This window comes from Pholcus phalangioides, unplaced genomic scaffold (genome assembly GCF_987345545.1).
Source record: "Pholcus phalangioides strain wild (caught in Gottingen) unplaced genomic scaffold, Ppha-v1.0 ptg000003l_1, whole genome shotgun sequence".
Lineage (NCBI taxonomy): Eukaryota > Metazoa > Arthropoda > Arachnida > Araneae > Pholcidae > Pholcus > Pholcus phalangioides.
Window position 1 is genome coordinate 43,494,091 of NW_028301596.1, and position 21,656 is coordinate 43,515,746.

At 39.6% G+C, this 21,656-nt stretch overlaps 1 protein-coding gene across 8 annotated transcripts in view; it reads right to left on the reverse strand.

Moving 5' to 3' along the window:
* LOC149088641 (semaphorin-1A-like) overlaps nt 1–21,656 on the reverse strand; it is a 312,700-nt gene that overhangs the window by 150,289 nt on the left and 140,755 nt on the right. For all 8 annotated transcript variants that reach the window (XM_089248408.1, XM_089248439.1, XM_089248431.1 and 5 more), the window contains one exon: nt 2,496–2,803. In XM_089248408.1, the coding sequence (XP_089104534.1) occupies nt 2,496–2,640 (145 nt within the window). In that variant the 5' untranslated portion in view covers nt 2,641–2,803. The remainder of the gene's footprint in view (nt 1–2,495; nt 2,804–21,656) is intronic.

Below are 21,656 nucleotides of genomic sequence, written 5' to 3' on the forward strand. Positions count from 1 at the left end.
CCCTGTGTGAGAAGAAGAGGAAGAGATAAATAATAAAGCCAGTTGTATTATATATGGGGCGAGATAGGTGAATGAATGTGACATCAGATGTGAGACACGTGGTGCGCATTAATTTAATACGGATCCGCTTATAAATACCCGAGTCCGCGACACGTCTGCCTCTTAAGAAAGCGCGTGTAACGTTATTGTACAACGTGATGCCCTCTTGTTTGTTTGTACGAGGTATATATGAGTACGTGAATGCTGCCATAAATGCACTTTATTCGAGGATATATAAAACATTACAGAATAAATGAGGGGTGCGTTTTAGAATGTTAACGGTGGCTCTTGAGGTTTTTCCAGGCACTTTTCTTCCGATTAACAACTCATGTGCGGCATGTTTACGTCAGGAATGCCTCGACCTCACTGTTGTAAACTCAGAATGGTGTTGAGTATTCTTTTGGAATTTTTTTTTTTGATTGTCACTTGTTTATTTTGTGGAGCACGGTGCTCGTTACGTTGGAAAATCTTAAGATGAAAATGGCAGCTAAAAAAAAATTCAGTAATGTTTGGAGAATGTGAATCCAAGTTCCAACAAGCTCTTGGTTAAGAATGGGAAATGAATTTTAAATGTTACGTGAACCAGTCCCAAATTTGGGCCATACACTCCCTGAAAGTTGGAATCTTCAAAACCAGCCCCTACCAGAAATTTGATAAATACTGAAAACATTATCAATTTCACCGACGATTATGCATAATAGCCAAGTGTCGTTGGTAAAGTAGATAAATACTTGAAATTTTTCGCCTTTATCTGTGATTATGCATAATGCCCTAGTGTAATTGGTGAATTCGACAAATACAGAAAAAATTCCAAATGATTCTAGTGTGTGTGATGAGTATAGTCGTGCCCCGATATAATGATAACACACGTATGAATTATCCTGTATTATCCTATCGTATAGTAAGATTTATCATGTTTTGCTAACGACGCGAGGCTTGGTTGTTATATCTGTAGTTCATCCCGTAATGACACATTCCGCATCAAAGAAAACACGTCAAACAAATAAAAGGGAAAAACCGGGGACTTGTTTCTGAAATTGCAACGGGTGACCATATATAAATTTCGTTTTTCTGGGACGCATTTTTCCCCGTCCTGACTTTTTTTTTTTTTAGCAATAATTACCCACTTTGCTTCCTTTAACCATCATATTTGGTGGCAATTACCGATTTTTCTCACTTGAAATCCTGATTACCCATATTTTTCCTGAGAAAACGGGGGTCAGCCTGAAATTGCGAGGACTAGAAGAACGTTCTTTAGGGATTTTTCATTCAAACGAAGCTCAATTTGAGGACTTTTAGGGATTTTTCTATGAAGATCCGAAAAATCGGAAGAATTAGATTCCCGACCGAAAGATTTTAATAAGGCTGAAAAATCGGAAGGCTTCCGAGTAAATCGAAAGCATTGGTAACATCTTTGGTTTTATGCGAGTAAACTCAGTACCGTCTTAACAGCATCATGGGCCCTCGGGCAAAGTGATTTTTCTGAGGCCCTACCGGGCAAATTCTAGAAAAATTTCAACCAGATCTCATTTTCGTGAGGCCCCTTTTGCCCCAGGCTGTGCCCGGCTGAGCCCATACCCTAAGACGGCCCCGAGTATTCATCTGTGGAAATCAGAACTCAAACGTAAGCGTATTACAGCCCGATTATAGATCAAAGTTCTAGTCACAGACGGACAAGAATCAAACACAGAAACACTTCAATGATTATTTTTTGGGATGAGCATAAAAAACAATGTTCGTATTAATCAGGTACACGTCCATGCGTATCTCTCAGTGAAAGCCTCAAGATACGTGGGACGTTTCAGATCAGTACCTCGGAGCACACACATACACACACATACACATCCGAAAAAGTGAAAAAAAAAATGCATTAATCAATAAATTCAATTTTATTTTTCCACGGAAATACAAAGAGCGTATCGGATTGATTAATCAATGGAGACTCGTTTCCAGAGAACGCAGTCACGAATTCGAGAAGAAAAGGGGGAAAAAAAACACCGTTGGGTCCGTCAAAATCTCTTTTTTTAGTACATTAAGGAAAAAAAGGGACCCCTCGGTCCTTTTTTTTTTAAAAAAAGAAAGAGGGACTTTAAGGGAGGAAGCAGAGAGAGAGAGAGAGTCACGATAGTGCGAGTCGAACCTAATATTGGATAAAATGGAAAGGAGGAGGATGACTTTGATGGAGGCGCAAATGCCTTATGTATCTCTGCATGGGTGACCATGCGGATAGTCCTCAGTCCTCGTGTGGGGGGGTTCGCGAAAAATAGGAAATTTAAAGTAGGGAGAGAAAAAAAAAACCGTTGTAGTAGAAAAAAAGCACTTTAAGTGCACAGACGGACTTTTACGCAATTACTAAAAGTGCGCATTATTCATTCACAAGTTATGGTTTTAAATCCCGATTTACGATCAACTACATGCTAAATAGGATAGTAAGTATTTGAAAATGAGCGACTTACCTAGCTGTGCTACCCGGATGTGCGGATGTATCCCATCCTGCCAGGCACCTCTACATCTCGTGAAGTAGGAAGCGAGCACAACGACTAAACCGAATGCGAAATGACTAGTCCTTTCGAATGCCACGATTCGCCTTTGGCAAAACATGGCCACACTTGATATATTACAATAATATATATATATAAAGATTCGGAGATTTATTTTCTTTTAGTCCGTGTGTTGTCGATCCTTAATGCGACTCGGACGTTGACCAGCTGAACGGCGGTGACCGGCATTGATGCGTTATACTTCGTGGGTACATCATGGCGCCCTAATGGAAAAGACAAAAAACAAAAAACTATGAATTTTTGGACTTGAACATTGCAAACGTAATAATATTTTCAAATATTAACTAATGTTGCTGGTGTTCTCTATCGTCATGTATGAGTGAAACTGTAATATGACCAGAAAGTCCCTTACGGTGCTTCGAAATAGAGCCCCTGGTATGTACGGCGTTGCCCAATGACAACCCTCACCTGTCGGCACGAGCATCGCTCATTTGCTCACAATGTCTATGGATGACCGCCACTACACAATGACCATCTTCATGATGGATATTTACAGGAGGAAAATATATATAAAAAAAAAAAAAAACGACAAAAAAAAAGAAGATGCAACACAATGGAATGACCATGTATAAATGAAAATATCCATTCACACGCACGTCATACGCAGCTGACATCATTGAGGGCGTTGAAGAAGTCTCATCAGCTCTCGATCCACGTGCGTACGTGTGCTTGAATTTTAATGAGTGGTGTGTGTACACAGACCTGAATGGAAGGATTTGAATGCGACAGTCAACGCTGCACATGACATGCAGATTCGCTACATGCGCATGCGTTCATTATGGCTTGTCTAAAATTTCGAACAAAAACTTCTTAACCGTTTTTGATCGTATTGAATCAATAATAAAGCGTTATAGACTGATCTATGTCCAAAGCGATTATTATTTACGTGATTTTGTGTTGCAACTGTTGGTTGACATCCTCGTCAATAGGCGATTGTATTTTGTTCGGTTTTTGCATTTGACAGGGATCGCTTGTATTTTCTCGAGGTGGGGGTCATTCTAGTATTAGGCCTGCATTGTGAGGGGGGGGGCGCTTATCGGATTTGCTGACTTTTGATGACGAGGAGGAGGGGGGGGGGGGAGTTGAATAACGATTACGTCATTTATTTATTCACATCTCAACAGGCAAGGATTGCCTAATTACAGAGATGGACAAGAGAAGAGAAATACAAAAACACAAATACAACAAAGTGCAAAAAAAAAGGAATGGAACAATATTTAGAGATACATACGGAAAAGCATAATAAACCATGAATATTCAATACTCGCATATAACTTTCAAAAAATTCTCTTACAGAGCTCTTCATGAAAATATGAAATATTCTTCACATTATATTTTTAATTTGTGAATTTTGTGTGTAGTATTTAGTGTCTATTTATACTATTCCGCTGAAAAACTTGACCACGCGTGGTGTAGGCCCACCTTGCACCATAGGCAAGATCAGACTCATTTGCAATAATTACATAAAATTGCATAGGTAACTATATAGGAAGAAATTACCCCAATTTACTCAAATGATTGTTTTTAAGCAACCATCTTGACATCGAAAAAATTACGCAAATAAATGAGATAATTTTCATTTCTGAAATTTAGAGAAACCATTATGAAAACGAGAGCCCAATGCTCTGTAATTCGCCCCAACTGGCAACAGCAATATATACCACTCCATTTATTAATAACTACTTCTCAAAGCGTGAAAAAGTATCAAAAATAGTGTGTTCATTGATCAGTTTGTCATCATGTGGAAAAATGATCCCTGTGCATTCTTAGTGAAGTTCACACCACAGAGGGTCAGACAGTTGTGGTCAGACTTACTTTGTATATTCTCTCGGAGGGCAATCCCATTTGGGAAGGGGGGGGGGGCGTAAGCTGGATCGACCTTTGGAGGGGTCACAAAAGGCTTGAGGGTGGAAGGGGGAGGGGAATGAATTTCTTAAACAAAAATTTCGAGTTATTAGGCTTCAAATAGCATTGAAATTAAGATAAATTGACCATAACTACATATATATATAGAGGTATTTTCTTCCCATGCTTTAATTTTTTTGGAAAATAATTTTTTTTTTTTGTGTTTAAAGTAAATTTTTGATCGTCTTGGGGTGGGTGGGGACAAGAGTCCCTCCCGCTATGACAACTCAAATGTCAAATTGTGGTTTTATTAATTTGTACTTTGTAAAGGGTCCGTTTTCCAGATGCAGAACTTTGTGAAGGGTCCCGAAAACCGACCCAAATTTTGGCTGGACAGACCCCTGATAACGCATGCTTGTATATTTTTTTTGGACGAGTCCGCAATAAGTCCAATGTATTCTGTTTGGTTTTGGAGACACCAAGGCAACATTTAGCAACACCGATTATATTTTTATTCATTTTTTTTGTTTATTAAACAATTTTTCAGACACATTTGGCAACTCGGAAACTACTATTCCGCTTGATTTATATATCAAACACACTCGACACAACAAAGATGCTCGTATATTAGTGTAATTTCTGTTCTGACCCATAACACGGCAAATTTTCGACATTATGCGTCACGCTCTGCGATCCCGGTTCGTACAACAGATTTCTTGTAGCAGATGAAGTAATAATGTTGACCTTATGAGAGAGGGAGACCGTTACTCATTGCCACGTAACGGATGTACAACAGCTGAACAAATAATCTGAAAATGAGGCGCTTTTTCTCCGTACAAACAGCAAGCAGCCATCGATGAAGCGTTAGAAGGTAATCTCCATCCCAAATAAGCTGAGGCTTGAAATTTGAATAAAGAAACAGAAGGGCTATCAAAATATATATCATAATGTGGGAAATATATCTCTATTGAAAGCGTTGATCGTGACTAAAATATGGATGGTGAAAACCAGGGGCGTGAGGAGGGAAGAGGGCACACATTGCTCACCACTGCGAAATTCGACGATTTTACAACGGCACATTTTTGTTTCGCAAATCCCCAATTAAAGTTTGCATCCCGGAGTAGTTCTTTCCCCTTTTCCACTTCTACAACATGAAGTGTTAAGAATCAGTGGGGTAGATCGTGTTTAAATACAATGAAACCTCGATATAACGCTACTATGCGGATCAGGAAAAATATTGTTGTAGAGGGGTTATTATTATATCCAAAGGGAGCAGTTGAATATATTAGAGAAAAGACAATTCCAAACTTGAAAAAAATATCAATATAGTGGGATTTACACCGTTATATCGAGTTTCGGTGTAGCCAGGGCCGCCCTAACTGGACGCGGGCTCCGGAGAGAAAATAATCGCATTGCCAGAGGTGTCTCAATAATTTCAGCGCCCTGATTTCATGCATTCTGTGGGAGATCGGGGGAAGTAGGCATCTCGGCATCCCAAAATTAATACATCGACAATTAGGGGAAGATGATCTCAGCACTCCCAAAAATTCAGAATACATGGAAGAAATAATTCCAACACTAGATGCAAATTCATGATTCCGGAAAGCATGAAAATTCCCAATTTATGAAAGCAATAATACCGGAATTATTTCTTTGTACATGAAAATGCAGAATTCCAGAATGGATGAAAAAATTCAGAATTCATTAAAAAGGAATTATCATTACCGTAAGTGCGGGACCCGGTGCAATCGCACACCCCCTAAGGGCGGCTTCGGTTGTAGCGAGGTTTCACTGCATCACGATTTGATTTTTGTGTGAGCTGGCATTTGTGTTCAGTCCAACCGTGCATAAGCCACTTCTTAGTTCCCGTATACGTTAAAAAACGGGAATGCAAGTTTCACAGATTCATATATAATTTGGAAATAGAATATATAAACGGGGAAACTGGTTAACAAAAAAAAAGGAAACGGGAGGGAAACAAAGTAATGTTCCGTCGGTGCTCTTCTCTGGTGTTGCGTGCGTAACACCTATTAACCTACTATACCATTAGCGCCGTGAAAATCGCTAGGATTGCTGAAAAGCGGCGTTAAGCGACCAAAAAAATGGGAAAAAAATATTCCAGGCCGTGGAAGAAAAAAAGCTATGGGTGTGGGATTAAGTATTGGACGAGAACGAAACGTGGCCATTGACTCCCCCACTTTCACACACACACACACATCATCCCTGGACCCCTTTTACATATTATACAGACCCCGCACAACGCCACCATCGAACTACCATACTCTTGAACATTAATCCGTGGTCATTAATCTTATGCCCCGTTCGAGCTCTATATCTGTAGGAGGAATCATCCTCCCCCCCCCACCCCACCCCTCCTATCTGCCCCGTATCCTTCATTCATCCATTCCGCTCTCCATCAACGTTCGGCCAAAGGTTTCATTCGTGGTGGTGGAAGCAGCAGAGGGTCCCCTTCTTGTCTGTGGAGGACCCCCCACATCACACACAGAGACTGCCTCGTAATCTCTCGAACGCGTGCCGACTGTTATCTGCTGGACGGTTGGTGCTCCTCCACCCGATTAATAGGTGGTCAGCAGTTCTGGCACGCGTACTTTCTCCTGCCTCTCCCCGTCCATATACAAACGCAGCAGTCCATCCCTTATTAAATCATAGAGTTATCGGCCAAGTTATGCTCTTGAATGGCAATGGGTCTTGACAAGGCCCTTTTTTTTTTTTTCTCCCACCACCCCCTTCATCGTTATTTTTCTTACTGAGCATTCAGACCTTTCTGGAATACAGATTAACACATGGTGATGCGTATTGTATTCAGACGGACAAAGATGAATGGTTCTTCCACCAATGAGCATGTCTCGTTATTATCTCTAGAGGTTGAATAGACACGCAATGGACAATTCAATAACATCCAGCGCGAACTAATCCGTTGACGCAGCGACAGGGGACCAATCATGAACACAAATCTTCAACTCAAGTAACCTCTGCGGCCGCTGTTGCAGATTACTTAATTAAGTGGCCCGCGGCACATTTTCGAATCGACGAAGTGGCCCGAACTCTCAAAAAAAAAAAAAAGTTGAGCACCGTTGGTGTAATACTTCAGTGCCGTGGGCCACTTGATTAAGTGGTCTGCAACAGCACCGCAAGTTACTTATGTGATCTGTACATGTCCTGCGAGATTCAAGAATTATCTGTAAATGTGTCGGGGCTGCAGAAGCGCCCTATAATGTACCGCAGATGACTGAAGTGGTGTGAAACTGCATCACAGGTCACTGTCTGATTTGTTAATGTGTCGCGGGTCACTGAAATGATTTGTGAATGTGTGTGTCGGTCACCCCAGTCATAAGGGATCTTTAAGTGCTCCGCAGACCACTTAAGTGATGTGGAACTGGACAACTAACTACTAAAGCAGCCTAATCTAGAACTGCACCGCAGGTCACCTTTCAATGTGTCACTGTGCACTTAAGTGCTCTGTAACTGTGCCGCGGGACGCTTTAATTACCTAGAAATGTGCTGGAGGCCACTTCAATGATGGGGGAACTACTCCGTAAGTCCCCTCAATTTTTCACTACCCCGTAGGTTTGATCTGGATATGTCCCGCGGGTTACTTTAACGGTCTGGAAATGTGCCACGGGGCACTTTAGTGATCTGGAACAGTACCGTGAATCACACATCTGTAAATTTGCAGCAGATCACTTTTTACGTTAGAGGTTCCGTAAGGAATATTAACGTGGGTATCTGTCTGGTAGCAGATCACTTGAGTGATCTCGGAACGTTCCGCGGGCCAATGAAGTGACGTGCAACCGCACCATGGAGTCACTTAAATTATTTGGGAATATGCCACGGCATTAGAGATCTGAAAATGCACTGCGGGGGAGTTAAGTGCTCTATAAGTGTGCCGCGGACCTTTTAAGTGATTTGGAAATACGCCACGGGCAACTCAAATGTGAAGGGAACTGAACCACGAGTTACTTGGCACCGATTAGTTAATTTACAAAAAAAAAAAATTAGGTTTGTGGTAGCGCGGGCCACGTCAGATCACTCCGAGGACCAAATTTGACCGGCGGACTATGAGTTGAGCATGTATGTTTTACATAAGGGACATGTAAAATTCATGCTTCTTTATTTATATAAGGAAAACATTATTCTCGATATTCCCCATACGTGTTATTTAAACCACGTATGATAGGTGCGATTAGCCAAGACATAATCTACAACGTTTGATGGGGGGAAATCTCATTAATGATGCACAAACGAACGAGGATATTATCTCCTCTTTTTTTCTCCCAAACAGCGTTACAAAGCATTAAAACAGACATAGACGTGCTCGTTAGCAGCGTTATAACAGCACGTGAAACACACCAACCAACCAACCAACAAGATGGAAGTTGCTTTTAGTACGTGCGGTTGCCAGTCTAGTGATATACACAATGGAACCTGTCAAAAAAAAATAACAATAATAACGTCTCGGAGTATAGAAAATAACGAGAGAACGGAATCAAAGTAGATTAAGGATGTGCGTTTGGACGTCGTACAGCAAAGCAGCAGAAACTTTTCCAAGGATCCGTCGTGTAGGGAGAAATAAATTAACAGCAGTTTCTATATGTGCCTATAAATATACAACACGCAATATTCGAATTCTGTGCGTCATCGTGTCAACCAACACAACCACGCGAAAGTTTCCATATAGTTAGTTAAAGAAATGCCGTGTTAGAATAACGATTGCTTCGATATACGAACCGGGTGCAGAAAATACAAATACAAAGGCCACGACAGACAAAATGCCCAACGAGGTGGCAATGCATCGAATTCTGTATCTTAGGGGGGCCATGCACGTATTACGTAAGCAGTTTTTAGCCATTTTTGACCCCCCCCCCTCCCTTGTCAGCAAAATTTCGTCAGCAGCTTAGAATATTTCATATCTTCAAAAAGGGGTGGTTGATGACGTAAGCAACCTTCAAACCACCCTCCTCCCTTGTCATCAAAAGTCAGCAAATCCAAAACTCCCTACCCCCCCCCCGATGCTGACGTAATACTTGAATGACCCCTTATAAGTGAAAATTACGCAAATACGTTGTAAAACGATGAACGCCATCAGGCTCACGCTCCGGTTTTATGACAAACAGCTTTTTTGAGAGTAATAACGCGCTAAATAACGAGTGTTTAAATATCGAAAAAAGCTATTCGGTTTGATAAATATTTACTAGCCTGACTAGCAAAATTATAACAATATATTGTGTAAAAATATATGTGTTGTGGTTTTGAGAGATATTCTAGGAAGGCCCATTGGTGGAAATCAAGTTAGCTGGGTAGCCATGGGGTAGGTGACTAGGATGGCTACAGAGCTGTAAAACAAAATTCACATGGGATAAGGATAAAGCTTTTAAGTGAAATATGGTGGTAAGAAGTTTGGCTACTTCCATAATTTCATAATATTACACGTTGACTCATTTTTTCGTGGTTCGCAGGGCCTAAAGTTTATCGGAACCAGCGTGATGAGATCTGTTTCTATGGGTTTTGCTAGTAAGTACGTGAATGTGTAAAGCGTTACTTCAGCTAAGCACGGTGCTCACAGAACATCATTTTACCTGTGAGCCTATGATGCGGAAAAGGCCCTGCGTATCCCCCCCCCCCCCCGCAAAGAGAGAAGCTCACTACTCTGGTGTCTGGAGATCGACCTTATTCTTATAAAATCTTTGTTCGCTATAAACTTACTAAAAAAAACAATTCAATAACGAAGGAATGAGGACCCTGGGAGAGACAGGGGAGCCCCAAGGGGAAAAAAATGCCTCAAAAGGAAGCTCATGAGTGATAAAATGTTAACAAACCCTGATCTATACGAGTATAATACGGAAATGACTGATTTGAAAATTCACAATATCTATCTTCGAATTCATGGGCAAAAAGTCTAATAGGGTTGCCAATTCGTATGCGTTCACGTTTTTCTCAGAACATAGCATTGGAAGACTTCCAATGAACTTACACGAATTTAAACGTTCGTGTAAGGAGTTAACATCTTCCTCCTTAAACACCATAACACCATTTTCCTCCTTACACGAATCTAATACCTCTGAAAAATTTCACAGCAAAAATACACAATACACTACTGTTCACCACACACACAATAAAACTGCTGTTCAGATATATCAGTCACTAATTCCTTATAAAAAAATAATGATAAGGTGAGAACGAGAAAAAATCGATGGGTCACTACACGGGGTCAAACTATCCACCATCATAGTAGTAAGTAGAAAGTGCGCAAGTATACTTTCACCTCTCGTTTTCACTTCCCAAAGAAAATAATCAAAACGTATATAGTATTTTCTAAAAACGACAATTAAGGGGAAAAGAAAGTGGCGTATATAAACGCGTTACTGAATAGTCTATTAATCAAGTCTTTAAATGGGTTTCCATACCAGTTTAATCAATCAAACAGAAGAATGCGTTCGGGGATAACCTAAAGCTTCTCGAGATTGAATTAAAGCAGCCATTTTGACCAATCTCATTGTGACTATACCTCATATAACTCCGCCATGTTTTATTTCATCCAAGTAAAAACTCTCTTGTTTTCAGCCATTGAATCAGACAATTTGGATGAGAGGGAGGGTAAAAAAAAAGGCTCGCCTAGACTTGAACAGTGTACTAATTTATCCGATAATACAAGCAGCTTTAAAAATAAAAGAGCTTAAAAGAGAGAAAGCCATTGAAACAACGCGACGGCCATAATTTAGATCCCGAGTCTGGGAAACACTTGAATATCGAGATAGATAAGGAGGACAACTAAAGCGCGCTAAAGAGCACGTTGTGCCAGTAGATAACGACGGAAGCTTTTAGGGCGGTAATGGCTGTTGCCACAAGAAAAGATCTAAAAATAATAAAATAAAATTTTTTTTGAAACTAAAGAAGCAGAGAGAGAGAGAAGAGAAAGTTGAAGCGGCGTTATAAGCCAGTGTCTGCTGGGTAGAGTTCATGTTGTTTTATTAAAGTTGATGGGCAACAGATAGGAAAGGAGAATCACCTGAATCTTCCGAAGACATAAAAGAAAGAACGAGATGGCTAATTGGTCACTCGGAATTCATCTCACAGAGGATCTACTGGCATCGTGGATTAACGCCATTTTGCTCGTAGTTTCGTGGCTCGTACCGTGTATTGTGTGCGACGTGCTTGCGCATGTTGACCCGTAAATTTTTCATCACTGTCAGTTCGTGGCACTTTCGTTATCAAACATCTGTCTGACTTTCCATGAAAGAAAAATCAAAGTAAGGGTCTTCTTTGGTTCATGCGGCTAGTCAGACCGATACCAGACATATGATGTAGTAGTAAGCACTCGCTAAGACATAAACGCTGGTAAACAAGAGTGTCTCAAGCTGAATTCCGGTGGATGATTTCGGTTGGAATTTTCCTAGCGATATGATTAGGAGTTGCGATTTCCATCGAAATTTCATGTCATGACTTTTAGTTCAGAAATAGTTCAATAATACAGTCGAATCCCGTTTTTAACGAATACCGTTATAGCGAAAATCTCGTTTTAACGAACACTTTTCTAATCTCCCAGATAAGTTTACATAAGAACAATGTAAATACTTGGAATTCCTTTATAACAAAATTTCGCTATAACGAAGTGATTTCTCCGGTCTCCTGGAGTTCGTTATAACGGGATTCGACTGTTTTTCCCACAGACTTTCAATAAAGCCCCTTAAAATTACACCACAATAAGAATTTTGTGAATGAACAGCTGATTCTAAATTTGATTTAATTTGCATACTTATGTCTTTTTTAGAAGTATAGGCAATTTTGAATAATTGTTTCTCTTTGATGCAAAAAAAAAAAATAGAATAAATGAACAAATAAATATTACACCTGTGTCCAAGGCTATAACTAGGATTTTTGCCCTCTATCATATATGATTCTGCCGCCCCTCAGAACTTCAAAATTTGATAATTGTGTAACACGGTGTCCTTTCTTCCCACCTGGCCCCTTCTAATTCTGGCCATGCCTGTGCCAACCATAAAACATAAAAATTGGGGATATTTTTTAACTAATACCTTACAGAGACAAATACAAAATTGTATTTTTGAACACACAAAAGTAGAAACTTTTTCATAAATATAAAGGTAAAATTTACAACCTGAAATAAAATAGTAATTGAATGTTCTGATGGTGATCAAAATTCAGACGCATACTAGCGCCAAATTGGCGAAAAGATTCGCTAAATCGACCAATTGTAATTCATGGGATAAATAAATGAATTAAGATTATATCACTTCGAAAAAACAAGACATCGTACTAACCATCGCCAATTATCGCCTAAAAATAAGTAAAATCACTTCTCTATCATACTACAAATCAAAATTAAACCAACGAAAATCGGCATTGGGTGCAAAAACGGGAAAGGCCTATTAAAATGGAAAGTTGGTTTAAAACACGCTCTTTTAGTGACAACTGGCAATTTTCTGTGTTTTTCTGGATGAAATATGGTCAGCCTAAAAGTAACAGAATTTTCGCATAAACAAATTCTTTGAGAGTGTTTTTGCTTAAAGTTTTTTGGCGATTACGATGAAAATTCTCGACATACTGTGTATATATATAGGAATTTTTTGGGCGTCCGGGAGATGGTAAAGGAAATAGGGAACTAGCTACAAAAAACTATATAAATTTCATGAAATAAATTTTACTGCAAACCACAACTACGACGACAATTATTCTATTTGCACGATTTTTTAGACGGTTTAGTGACATTTAGTGCACCCCGTATTGCAAGTTGGCAATCTAAATAAAGTAGAATGTTGATAATCCTGCGCTAGTCCGGCCCGTCCAGTAATATAGCGTTTTTAGGCGGGTTTTCTTCGTGCATAGGAGGTTAAAACATGTATGTGCGCAAAGTTTCATGTATACATGCCCCGCGGAACATTTCCAGGTACCTCTCGGCACATTCACAGATTACTTGAGTGACCCCCGGCACACAGTTCCAGGTCATTCAAGTGGTCCGCATCACATTTACATATAACGCAAGCGATTCACGTCACTCTTACAGATAACTTAAGTGATCAGCAGAGCAACTTTCAAGATTTCTTAAGCGAGTTCCGGCACAGGGGGTCAGATAACAAATCACTTAATTGAACTCCGGCATATTCACAGATCACTTGAGTCCCCAAAGCAGAATGTTTTGCGACGTTCTGCAACGAGCCCTCAGCTGACTGAAAATGTTCTGCGGTAAAAATTCGCATAGCGTTTTTCTACACTATTCTTCCAGATTGTTCTGCAACAGCACTGGTTGTTCTGCTACGTACGTCGCACAGTCGCACATTTTCCATTGGGGACTTGAGTGACCTGCGGCACAGTTCCAGGCCACTCCAGTGATCCACAGCACGTTTACAGATAACCCAAGCGATTCGCAGCACGCTTACAGATCATTTCAGTGGTCCTCTTTTTAAAGGTTGAGCGCCCTCGATTTAAAAGGCACACCCTAGTCTATTACGTTCCAGATTAGCGACTGTACCTAATCTCATTAACTTCACCATGATTATAATACTCTGAAGCGAAAATTATACAGAACTCTATGTGCTATCAGTCCCGTTTTAACGAATACCATTATAGCGAAAATCTCGTTTTAACGAACACTTTTCTAATCCCCAGATAAGTTTGCATAGGAACAATGCAAAAACCTTAAATTTCTTTATAACGAAATTTCGTTTCATTTGTATTTTTTTCATTCCATCTCGTATACGGTGCTTGAAACATTTTTGACACACTACGAAACACGAGATGAAAAAAACAAAAAGGAAAAAAATATATGCATTTCCACACACGTGTATTATAAGAAACAAAAAAAAAATTGAATTTTTTTTCACCGGAATTTTTCCGGCGTAAAATCGAATTTAACCCGGAAATTGTTTGCCGATGAATCCATGTAACATTTTTTTCCCCAACATTCGTGCATCAATTTTCATTTCATAAAAACGCGTCGGGAAGTGTATTTTCCTCTTCCACGGGGGGGAAAAAAAAATCGGATTTTATTTATTTTTCCCCTTTTTTTTATCCACAGGGAAGTTCAAAATAAATTACTGTCGGAAAAGATTTCTTTATGGAAATTCTCGCCATTATTCTTTAAGGAAAGAGATTTCTCACTGCTCTTTCTCTTTTCCCATTTCTTACATTTTATATTAAATAGTTGATAGTTATAAATACCACTGTGTCTTTTTTTTTGGATGTTATATGAAGTGATTATTGATTTCGGTTTTATCGAGTTAATTAATCACCATTAACTTGATTTAAGATTTTTTTTTTTTGTTGTGTCGTGATCAAATATGCGAACCAAATGTGGCCCTGGGGGTTGTATGATGCGGCCTGCCCTCCTCAAACCTAATTTTGTAAAAATGAACTAAGTGGCACATTTATAGATCGCTTAAGTGTCCCGCGGTACAATTCCAGAGCATTTAAGCGGCCCGTAGCACAATTCCAGAGCATTTAAGCGGCCCGTAGCACAATTCCAGAGCATTTAAGCGGCCCGTAGCACAATTCCAGAGCATTTAAGCGGTCCGCAGCACAATTCCAGAGCATTTAAGCGGCCCGTGGAACATTTTCAGATCACTTAAATAACCCGGGACACAGTTCCAGAACACTTAAGCGATCCATGACACATTCAGAGATCATTTGAGTGACATGTGACGTAGTTTTAGAGCACTTAAGTGGCCCCCCAGTGTGGTGATACATCCCTCAAGCTACCCGCGGCACATTCTCAGATTATTCAAGTGATCCGCGGCATAATGGGGGAGAATGTTACTTCAAGTGCCCACAAACTATCGAAAGGTTTTTCTAGTTTTTGGCGCACCGAGTAAGATGCCATTAAAAATATTTAACATTTTCCTAAACGGTGGTTGATGAGGTAAGCATTTTTCGAACCCCCCCCCCCCCCACCGACCTTGTCATCAAAAGCAAACAAATTGGAAACCCTCACCCCCCCCCCCATCGATGATGACGTAATACTTGAACGGCCCCTAACTTGATTTAAGATTTTTTTTTTTTTGTTGCGTCGTGATCATTACATACACGTGAGGATGAATTAAGAGTCCTAATTGGGAAATGAAATAGAATCGCGAAAGTCATTTTTGGTGAATATCGAAATTGTCGATTGTTGTATAATTCCAAGTTTTAGACACTTATGAAAGTAATTCCAAAAAAGAAATGTGTCAATAAACTAAGCATCTCCTTATCAGTAACACTTCTTAACACTGATTTTGTTCTCAGTGATATTTCAGTGATATGACGGTGATTCGAGGACGCGCTGATTCCGAATCCGGCATTGATTTTGTCAGATTGGATCTAGTTTTTGGGGAAAAAGTGAAAATTATATCTCAATCGTAATACTATAAGCAGCATACGAATCACATTGAAACTATACGTTATAAATAAATACAGTAAATCATAGGCAAATATATTTCAATGATCTTTAGAGTCATTTTGGAGAGCAGATTCTGAATCTGGCATTGGTTTTGTCAGATTGGCTCTCGTTTTCGAGATAAAGTGAAAATAAAATTTCAATTGTAATACATAAGCAGAATACAAATCACATTGTTGAGGAGATCCATTATCTAAAAAACTAGAGCAATTCGGCAAAAATCACACTAGTTTTTAGATCAACAGCCCCAAAACCATTAAAATTTCCTTGATAAATCAATTTCTTTTTATTGAGCAGTGTAATTGATAGCCAAATGGCTACCATTATTGTATCAATTGCGCTAACAAGACAAAAAAACGCAGCCAAATAGAAGAAAGGGTTAACCAAATGAAAATATGGTTTGGCGACGTTAGAGGGTTGGCACTGGCTGCTTGGTATGATCATTTATATACTCCAGGGCTTGACAAATTACGAAACAAGAATTGGGTATGAAAAAAAAAAATTCAGAAATTTATGCCTGAACCTAATCTTCGTCAAAAGCAATGCTTAATAAATGGGAAAAAAGAATTAGGTGGCAGAGAGTCGAATTTAATGGGAGCCAAGTATTTCTTTTCCCTTACTTCCAAACTCTGCTAAAATACACAACAAAATTAGGTGCCTATTTTTTAGTCGCCATGATGAAATATCACCTAGGATTCGTTAAACTTTCGTCAAAAATAGTCTTTTTTTACTTTACTGAAACTAAGCAATCTATTTCCAAGGTTAACTGAAAATCTTCAAGCACCAATTTTTTAGTCACAATGGTGACCTGACATCGAGGATTTACACAGAAGAAATCTGAAGACATTTCAGACTAACGAACGATCAACTCCTGAACTTTTCGAGGAAAGAATCGCGAGATATACGGTACCCATTTGGCAAGTCTTAGATCGGTCGTGGTGACATTCCACCAGGACGTTTCAACAAAAGCATTTTAGGTTCTTCCGGACTCTTTCAGCTTGCCCCTATATTTCCCGTTCCAGAATTATGTATTCCGAGGAACATACACTTTAAAAATTTGCGTATGCACCATGTAAAGTAATAGCTCTCAATCTGGGGTAGGGAAGTTGCTCTCACAACCCTTATATCCTGAAACATTCAAAGAATGAATAAAATAGAACCACATAAAAAAGAAAAATGTAGGTCTACCCACAAATCTGAATGTCCAGAATTGTCATTTAAAGCGGCATTTTTTGAAGAGTGTTACGGCAATTTCCACCATACGAAAACCATGCCAATTTTTTTTTATTATTACAGGCTGTGAGAGGCAATTATATACGTACGAACATCAAAAAAAGTGACGAGTCCACCAGGCCTGGTGAAAGCAGCATAAAAACCTCCATAGAAATATGTGTCTGAAATCCTCAGCAGGAGATCTATAGAAATGAAGGACAAGAGAAAATCTCTTTCTCTATGGGCCATCTAAGCCGGTGGAAAAAAGAAAGACCAGTCCATACATAGGAGGCCATAATTTCGATGTCTTACTCTTCTTATATCAGAAGGTGTGACTAGACGTTGCACTATATTGTCAAGGGAGGGAGGCCAAAAAAAAATTGATACTAGAAAAATCTTTCACGAAGAACAATAGTAGTACTGTCATGAAAAGCGCCTGCGATGACATCTGAAAGAAAGGCCTTTCTTATATGAAAAAATATATCTCTATATAAGAAGATCTTCACACACACACAAAAAAAAAAAAAAATTGCCCTCACTTCCAAATAAAAACTAGTCGGGGGCCCCACAACCGACTTGAGTTCATAAAAAGAAGTGGACCCCCACTTCACCAAGTGGCCACCCAGGAGAGCGCTGGTGAGGCCTGTGGTCTTCCTCTCCGGGGTCAGACAAGTTGCCCTTCGATTCTAGGTTCGTGGTGGTGTGCGCAGTGATGGCAGGTATGAGCCACCACCTTTGCCAAAAAAATTGACGCGTCTATTCTTCATAATGTAGGATATAAGAGAAGAGAGGTTCTCTTCTTCTTTCCGCAACCTCACACGAGGTAACCAGAACCCATAATTTGAAGACATGCACCGCAACCAGCAACACGAACAATAAAATGAGAATAAAAAAGACATTGCGTAAACGGATATGTTGTCTACACTCGTCGCGCATTGATGGAAACCGATCATGTTTATGCAAAAAAATTCAACATGGCTATTGTAAAACGGTCATGGTGTCCTTTGTTTGCGTACTAACATACCGACTTCGAATTTCTGATCTTCGTTAATTGTTGGTTCATTTCATGTCAAGGAATTACAAAAAAAAAAAAAAAAACATGTGGTTATCAAAATGAATCATGTAGAATGACCGACATTGAGTGGTCTGTCTGGTTGGTCATTGGTGGTCTCGAACTTTAGTATTTTTTTCAAAATTATTCACATTCTAATTGTCATAAAGATGTTCAATTTCACTTTTGAGGTCATGTTTCACGAAATGACTATAAAACCCATGATCGTGTCGAATTCGGTATTTCTATTATTATCAAATTCAACGACATCCAATTTCGAAAATTTCATGAATGTTTGAAGAATTTAAAAAAATTTCAAAGTATATTTTTTTCTACGGAGCGTTCTTTATCTGTTTTTTCCCCTTGCGGTATCAGAGATAATATCATATTCTAAGGAGAAATTCCTAAAAACTTAGTAAATAAATTGAAAAAAAAGAAATCTAGGTGGGTGGGTGTTTGGGGGAAAGAAGCATAGAAATAAATTCTATAAAAAGGGCTCCGCTAATCAAAAAGATTGAAAACTGCTGTTTAAAGTGAACCCTTACATTGGATCGAGGGTACCTCTAGAGCAGCGGTTCTCAACCTTTTCTGACTCGCGGAGCCCTTTTCAGTGTGTAATTTCTATGGCGGAGCCCTTTAGGCCTCTTTTTTGTTTGTTTATAAAATTTATTGATTTATTTTATTATCCTAGAGTGGCCGCGGAGACTCTAGGAAGTGCACACGGAGCTTGAAGGGCTCCGCGGAGCACCGGCTGAGAACCGCTGCTCTAGAGTACTGGTACGAAGGTACCTTTTTCACTCAAAAATCAGTGTTTTTCAAAATTCCGGAATTACACTATAAATGTTTGGTAAAAGTCATTTTATAAACTTGAAAAATGCAGTCAATAAGGTCACCGGTAGCATTTTCTAGAATGTAACCAATAACCTTATTGGTAGGATTTTTCAAGTTTTATAAAAAGACTTTTATCAAACCTTTATAGTGTAATCCCGGCGTAAGACCGCATCGTCAAACACCCAGGGAATTAAGAGTTTTTGAGCTTCATCATAGCTGTGTTTGCGACATTTTACTCTAATTATAACTGTCCAGAAACGCATCCTGCATACTCCTCCAAACTTCATGCAGATCCCGGAGGGGGGAGAATTGTAATACCATATTTTATTTTTTATAACAATATTGAAATTTTGAGGAAGCTCAAAAATGGTATTTCTATTCTCAGGAGCCCTTAAAATAGTAACAACGTTCTGTGGAACTCTTGAAACAGGGTGGAAACTACAAAGAGTAAATGATTCCCGGGTGCCCGCGGATTGAATCAAACGACGCTTTACCGTGACTGCTCGAACTCATTCGAAATTACAGAATGGTGGGTGCGAAAATGCTTGCATTTGTTGCTTGCGAAAAACTACATTTGTGTTTTTAATGGGATTGCAGCAATGTTTTGAAATATTTTCTTGATTTTATTCGCCAATGATAGTTACTACTATTTCTTACGGAATCCTTAAAGTGTCTCAGAGAACCGTAGCGTTCCACGGCACACCGGTTGGAAAACACTGCTTACTGTAATTAAAATCAAACGTGATAGATCATTAAGAGCCAAAGTATATATTCCAACACCTCTAATATTAAATGTAAACAACGAAAACCCGATAACGCGCCAAATACAGCCAGACCTACTCGGAGACCACCAACACATCACAATCTTCCAGAACTCAGTGAAAAACCACACAAGTCGAGAAGTTCCATCGCTCGTGGCTCTATCATCATCAACATTATTCTCCAAGAAGGTGGCCAAGATATAAATATGCGAGAGAGAGAGAAAGAATCGGAGGGTTGAACCACACAACCATCTTCCCGATACAAGAACGGTCCAATCCAAGACGTTCGGTCGGTCTCAAACCAGCATGATGGGCGCAGCAGCCATCACAGGTATAAGGTTAAGATTAATAATATACCCCCTCCACCATTTTTTTTTTATTGCGGCAGGAGCTGGTTTCAGGCTCATTTGACCTTCGCACTGACACATACACAGAGCCACAAGCGAACCAATCGGATGAGGCTCGATGTAGGGAGATGTAATATTTACGAGACGGATTGAGATGGTGGTTGATGTTTCTGGAAAAAAAAAAGAAACTCACATTATCACACACGGCTCGATGAGTGGTCCACCGACATTCATTTCGAATTCATGTCCATACCGCACTTCCGAACGGACCACTATTCAATCCATGGGAGAAGAGAAGAAGACATGGATAGGTTGTAGAGTTTTCCTTTCTCCTCGTTAAAGACCATCAGGACGCAGACAGCATGTTCCCAAAAAAAAAAACAGGCAAAGTTTTTTTTTTTTCATACACACACAACAAGTTGTCTAACCACCTCCATTTCTTTGCTGCTCAATGTCTCTTCTAGCTCGAATTAATTGGCAGATAATGATCGCCGGTTTCACAGTCACGTATTGAACTGATAGGCTAATGGATTTTGGGGCCTATCATTCGGATCGAGGGGTTCGCACGGTGACGGGTTTATTTACGCTGCATATCAATGAAATACACAATTATGGATGGAGTTGGTAGGTGGGGGGGGGGGGAAGATAATGTGTTCCTTATAATTCATCAGGTGTGTTCGAATTCGTTTTCGATGCGGCGTGAATATACGAGTGTACACCGTCACCTTTGCAACACGAACGTTTTCCATAGGGAAAATGATTTTTCTGTACGCAATAACGAGGTTTTATGTATTGCGGCTTATTCCTCTGAGATCTTTGGCGTAATTTGTATTAATTGAAGCTACACCAGAGGTTTTCTGACTCCCTGAGCACTTTCGATTTTTTTAGACCACTAGGTAATACTTTTATATTTATTTTGGGAACTAAAAATTTCACATTTAGGTGGAGTAGGAGGAGGAGGAGGATGATCGTGCTAATAGTACATTATGTGACTTCATTTGATGTACTCCAGCAGTCTTCAATCTCTTTCCAGTCGCAACTGTGAGCATCGTTTATTCCAAACGTCAGGCCACTATAGTGACAAAAAAAATGGCATTTGCACCACAAATTTCTGACGTGGATTACCTAGATTGTAATCTGAGGGCAGCAAAAAGTTTTGGAAAATTATGTCATTGTATTTACCGATAAGGAAACGGGTTACCAAATCCTGGAAAAGTCAGGAAAAACATTATCCCCGACAGTTTTTCTTCGAAAAAAATATATGTTCGCTCTCAAGAAAATTTTCTGGCACCTAAATTATTTTTTGATTTGACAAGTTGTAGTTTATGCGCGACATCATAGGAAGAGTACTCATATGGCAACTCTCATACAGTATATGACTGTGAGCGTGAATCAGTTGATCTAGAGCAGTGATTCCCAACGTGGGCGTTAACGCCTCCTGGGGGCGATGGAATGTTCCAGGGGTTAGAAGCTACGGGTATAACATAGGGTCCTATGGGTTAAATTGCGCTGGGGGGTGATGGGAGAAAAAATTTCTGAAGAAGGGTGCGATGGGATAAAAGGCTGGAAAACTATGATCTAGAGCGCCACACCTACGACGGT